We start from the raw sequence: 4907 nt of genomic DNA, 5'->3' as shown, positions 1-4907 counted from the left end.
CTGATGATGTTTCACCTTCCTCTGGTGGTGGAGTTTGTAACCTCTGATGATGTTTCACCTTCCTCTGGTGGTGGAGTTTGTAACCTCTGATGATGTTTCACTTTCCTCTGGTGGTGGAGTTTGTAACTTCTGATGATGTTTCACCTTTCTCTGGTGGTGGAGTTTGTAACTTCTGATGATGTTTCACCTTCCTCTGGTGGTGGAGTTTGTAACCTCTGATGATGTTTGACCTTCCTCTGGTGGTGGAGTTTGAAACCTCTAATGATGTTTCAACTTCCTCTGGTGGTGGAGTTTGTAACCTCTGATGATGTTTCACCTTCCTCTGGTAATGGAGTTTGTAACTCTGATGATGTTTCACCTTCCTCTGGTGGTGGAGTTTGAAACCTCTGATGATGTTTCACCTTCCTCTGGTGGTGGAGTTTGAAACCTCTGATGATGTTTCACCTTCCTCTGGTGGTGGAGTTTGAAACCTCTGATGATGTTTCACCTTCCTCTGGTGGTGGAGTTTGTAACCTCTGAAAGACGAGTTTTGTCTGGCCACTTCTGGCCAGGTGACCGTGGACAAACAGGGTGGCTCTTAATTATGAGAGGTCTGGAAGCCCAAATTACCCTCCCTTTCTTTGGATCAAACATGATCTTCCATTACCTAGGCGCTGTTTAACTTCTGGATTTATCGCTTGTCAGTAATACAATATATAATACAAATGTAATATATATCCGGCTCTTTGTTCATGGCAGTTGAGTCAAATTATGTATATGGCGTTGTTGGGGTATTCTCGGTTAAATTTTCAAATTATATGACTACTGTGTATATAGCAAGATAAGGCAAAGATTGCAGAAATTTTAAAACAGGAGTCTAAACATAATTGTAAATAGTATTTGTGTGGTAGAAAACGGTTATTAGCCTGGGATGAGAGAGTCTGGGAAGCAGAGGCTGCCAGCGCTGGGTTTGGAAGAATCAAGCAAGTTGTGAGTGTAGCAACACTCAGGCGCAACACAAAACACTTTATAGTGGCCCAAACTTCCGGGGATGGTGCAACTTGTGTATTCCAAGGAAAATGTCTCCCGTCTTCAACGACTATGCTATGCTTTACTCTCTGAACTATGGAAATCCTCTTTGTTGAAATTTCTAATTTTTAATGTTGAAAACTTATTTTTGGCTCGGTTATTGTAATACAAAATTGGTTAGTAATAGGTTTGGACATCTGTTTCTAGAGGTGAACTGAAAATTACATATATTTTTTTCTTATTCAGAGCTTAATAAAAACCGGTGGGTCCGGAGTGTGTATTGACCGCTTCTGTTTCCTCGAGGTCTTAGGACGAGTAGCCATAAGGATGAAAATTGAGTGCCTAGAAGCAGGCGAGGGGCGGCGGCCTTGACCCTTATGCTATGATACTATAGGACCCACAACACCGACCTCCCCCCCCCCGACCATGGTGGCACAACTCAACATATCGGAGATTTTTCAGTGTTCTTCGTTCACTATTAATATCTGCTTAATTTAAATGTGCTCAATAAAAACCAAAATTAAATTAGCAAAAGGGCGGCAGAATCATCGACATAATTTTGTTATACAAACTTTTCACAATGAAAATGCTGAATTATGTAAGAGAAAGGTATGTGCAGGTATTGCAGATGTTAGCAGGAGGGAAATCTATATCAAGTGGAAATATTGGGACTGCAGTGGGAAGAGTTGCCAGTGTGTGTTGGTGTGGGCGTTATTGAGGAGCCAGTGAGGTGTGTGTGTGTGTTGAGTAAGGACACCAGGTTCCTGGTGCCCCTCAGTCCTAGTGAGCGGCGGGCAGCCAGCCACCCTAACACCATGGAGTGCGACACTGTCAACAGTGAGTACACGACAGCAGAGTTACCCCTCGCAACACCACAGCAACTCTCTGCAATACCTACAAACCTGCCTTTGCCATGGCTGCTCTAGTCTATAAATTAGGCTATAGCATGTTGCGTGGAAGCTAAAGAAAAATGGTTGGGTTAGTTACAACACAATACCATGCTAAATGGCATTATGCATGTATGTTTGGTGTTTTTTCTCTCTGATAAAACGAAAAATACAATCTGTATTGATCCACTGAAAATATTCATGCAATTACATTGGAAAAAAACTTCGTGGATAATTTTGGAAGTGTCTCGCCCTGTCTGGATTGATCTCCCTTTAACACGGTCCTCTGTCGCCCCCCCCCGGGCAATTTTATGAGGATATTCTCCTATTTCCGCTCCAGTAATGTCTTATTACCACAGTTATGGCTTATACCCGCCACCAGCGCAACAATGTTAGGGTATTAGTGGTGCGTGTGGTGGATCTTGAGGATGTAGTGTGGTGGATCTTGAGGATGTAGTGTGGTGGATCTTGAGGATGTAGTGTGGTGGATCTTGAGGATGTAGTGTGGTGGATCTGAAGTATGTAGTGTGGTGGATCTTGAGGATGTAGTGTGGTGCATCTTGAGGATGTAGTGTGGTGCATCTTGAGGATGTAGTGTGGTGCATCTTGAGGATGTAGTGTGGTGGATCTGAAGTATGTAGTGTGGTGGATCTTGAGGATGTAGTGTGGTGCATCTTGAGGATGTAGTGTGGTGGATCTGAAGTATGTAGTGTGGTGGATCTTGAGGATGTAGTGTGGTGGATCTTGAGGATGTAGTGTGGTGGATCTTGAGGATGTAGTGTGGTGCATCTTGAGGATGTAGTGTGGTGGATCTTGAGGATGTAGTGTGGTGGATCTTGAGGATGTAGTGTGGTGGATCTGAAGTATGTAGTGTGGTGGATCTTGAGGATGTAGTGTGGTGGATCTGAAGTATGTAGTGTGGTGCATCTTGAGGATGTAGTGTGGTGCATCTTGAGGATGTAGTGTGGTGGATCTTGAGGATGTAGTGTGGTGGATCTTGAGGATGTAGTGTGGTGGATCTTGAGGATGTAGTGTGGTGGATCTTGAGGATGTAGTGTGGTGGATCTTGAGGATGTAGTGTGGTGGATCTTGAGGATGTAGTGTGGTGGATCGTGAGGATGTAGTGTGGTGGATCTTGAGGATGTAGTGTGGTGGATCTTGAGGATGTAGTGTGGTGGATCTTGAGGATGTAGTGTGGTGGATCTTGAGGATGTAGTGTGGTGGATCTTGAGGATGTAGTGTGGTGGATCTTGAGGATGTAGTGTGGTGGATCTTGAGGATGTAGTGTGGTGGATCTTGAGGATGTAGTGTGGTGGATCTTGAGGATGTAGTGTGGTGGATCGTGAGGATGTAGTGTGGAGGATCTGAAGGATGTAGTTTGGAGGATCTGAAGGATGTAGTGTGGTGGATCTTGAGGATGTAGTTTGGAGGATCTGAAGGATGTAGTGTGGAGGATCTGAAGGATGTAGTTTGGAGGATCTGAAGGATGTAGTGTGGTGGATCTTGAGGATGTAGTGTGGTGGATCTTGAGGATGTAGTGTGGTGGATCGTGAGGATGTAGTGTGGAGGAGCTGAAGTATGTAGTTTGGAGGATCTGAGGGATGTAGTTTGGAGGATCTGAAGGATGTAGTGTGGTGGATCTTGAGGATGTAGTTTGGAGGATCTGAAGGATGTAGTGTGGAGGATCTGAAGGATGTAGTTTGGAGGATCTGAAGGATGTAGTGTGGTGGATCTTGAGGATGTAGTTTGGAGGATTTGAAGGATGTAGTGTGGAGGATCTGAAGGATGTAGTGTGGTGGATCTTGTGGATGTAGTGTGGTGGTTCTGGAGGATGTAGTGTGGTGGAACTTGAGGATGTAGTGATGTGGATCTTGAGGATGTAGTTTGGAGGATCTGAAGGATGTAGTGTGGAGGATCTGAAGGATGTAGTGTGGTGGATCTTGTGGATGTAGTGTGGAGGTTCTGGAGGATGTAGTGTGGTGGAACTTGAGGATGTAGTGATGTGGATCTTGAGGATGTAGTTTGGAGGATCTGAAGGATGTAGTGTGGTGGATCTTGAGGATGTAGTGTGGTGGAACCTGAGGATGTAGTGTGGTGGATCTGAAGGATGTAGTGTGATGGATCTGAAGGATGCAGTGTCTGGATCTGAAGGATGTAGTGTGGTGGATCTGGAAGATGTAGTGTGGTGGATCTGGAGGATGTAGTGTGGTGGATCTGAAGGATGTAGTGTGATGGATCTGAAGGATGCAGTGTCTGGATCTGAAGGATGTAGTGTGGTGGATCTGGAAGATGTAGTGTGGTGGATCTGGAGGATGTAGTGTGGTGGATCTTGTGGATGTAGTGTGGAGGATCTGAAGGATGTAGTGTGGTGGATCTTTAGGATGTAGTGTGGTGGAACTTGAGGATGTAGTGTTGTGGATCTGAAGGATGTAGTGTGGTGGATCTGAAGGATGTAGTGTGGTGGATCTGAAGGATGTAGTGTGGTGGATCTGGAAGATGTAGTGTGGTGGATCTGGAGGATGTAGTGAGGTGGATCTTTAGGATGTAGTGTGGTGGATTTTGAGGATGTAGTATGGTGAATCTTGAGGACGTAGTGCGGTGGATCTGGAGGATGTAGTGTGGTAGAGCTTAAGGATGTGGTGTGACACTAAGGATATGTAGTGGATGTGTGATGGATGCTGATTATATAGCGGATATAGGATGTGCAGTAACGTAGTGGATTTGTGAATGTAGTTTGGTGGATGTGTAGTGGATACAATGTGTTGATGCTGTGAATGTGGTGTAGTGATGGTGTTGATTGCGGTATGGTGGGAATTACTGTGGTGCGTGATGGTGAATGCGGGACGATGTTTGTGTTAATGAATGTGGTGATTGTTACGTGTGAAGACTGAGGTAATGGTGCTAGAAGTGATTGTGAAGACTGAGGTTGTGAAATGTGGTGTTGGGGTTGCGTAGAATATAGTGGTGGAGCTACCATACTGGCTCGTGCGAGTACACGACGTTATGTTAATG

At 44.9% G+C, this 4907-nt stretch overlaps 1 protein-coding gene across 1 annotated transcript in view; it reads left to right on the top strand.

Moving 5' to 3' along the window:
* Positions 1–1692: 1692 nt before the first annotated feature.
* The window catches only part of LOC128685594 (sodium-independent sulfate anion transporter), a 125244-nt gene continuing 122029 nt past the window's right edge, over positions 1693–4907 (top strand). Inside the window, exon 1 of the mRNA XM_070087860.1 lies at positions 1693–1845. Coding sequence (XP_069943961.1) covers positions 1824–1845 — 22 coding nt within the window. The 5' untranslated portion in view covers positions 1693–1823. The remainder of the gene's footprint in view (positions 1846–4907) is intronic.

This window comes from Cherax quadricarinatus, chromosome 23 (genome assembly GCF_038502225.1).
Source record: "Cherax quadricarinatus isolate ZL_2023a chromosome 23, ASM3850222v1, whole genome shotgun sequence".
Taxonomy (NCBI): Eukaryota; Metazoa; Arthropoda; class Malacostraca; order Decapoda; family Parastacidae; genus Cherax; species Cherax quadricarinatus.
Note: the sequence above shows the minus strand (reverse complement) of the source record. Positions and strands in the feature narration are given on the sequence as shown.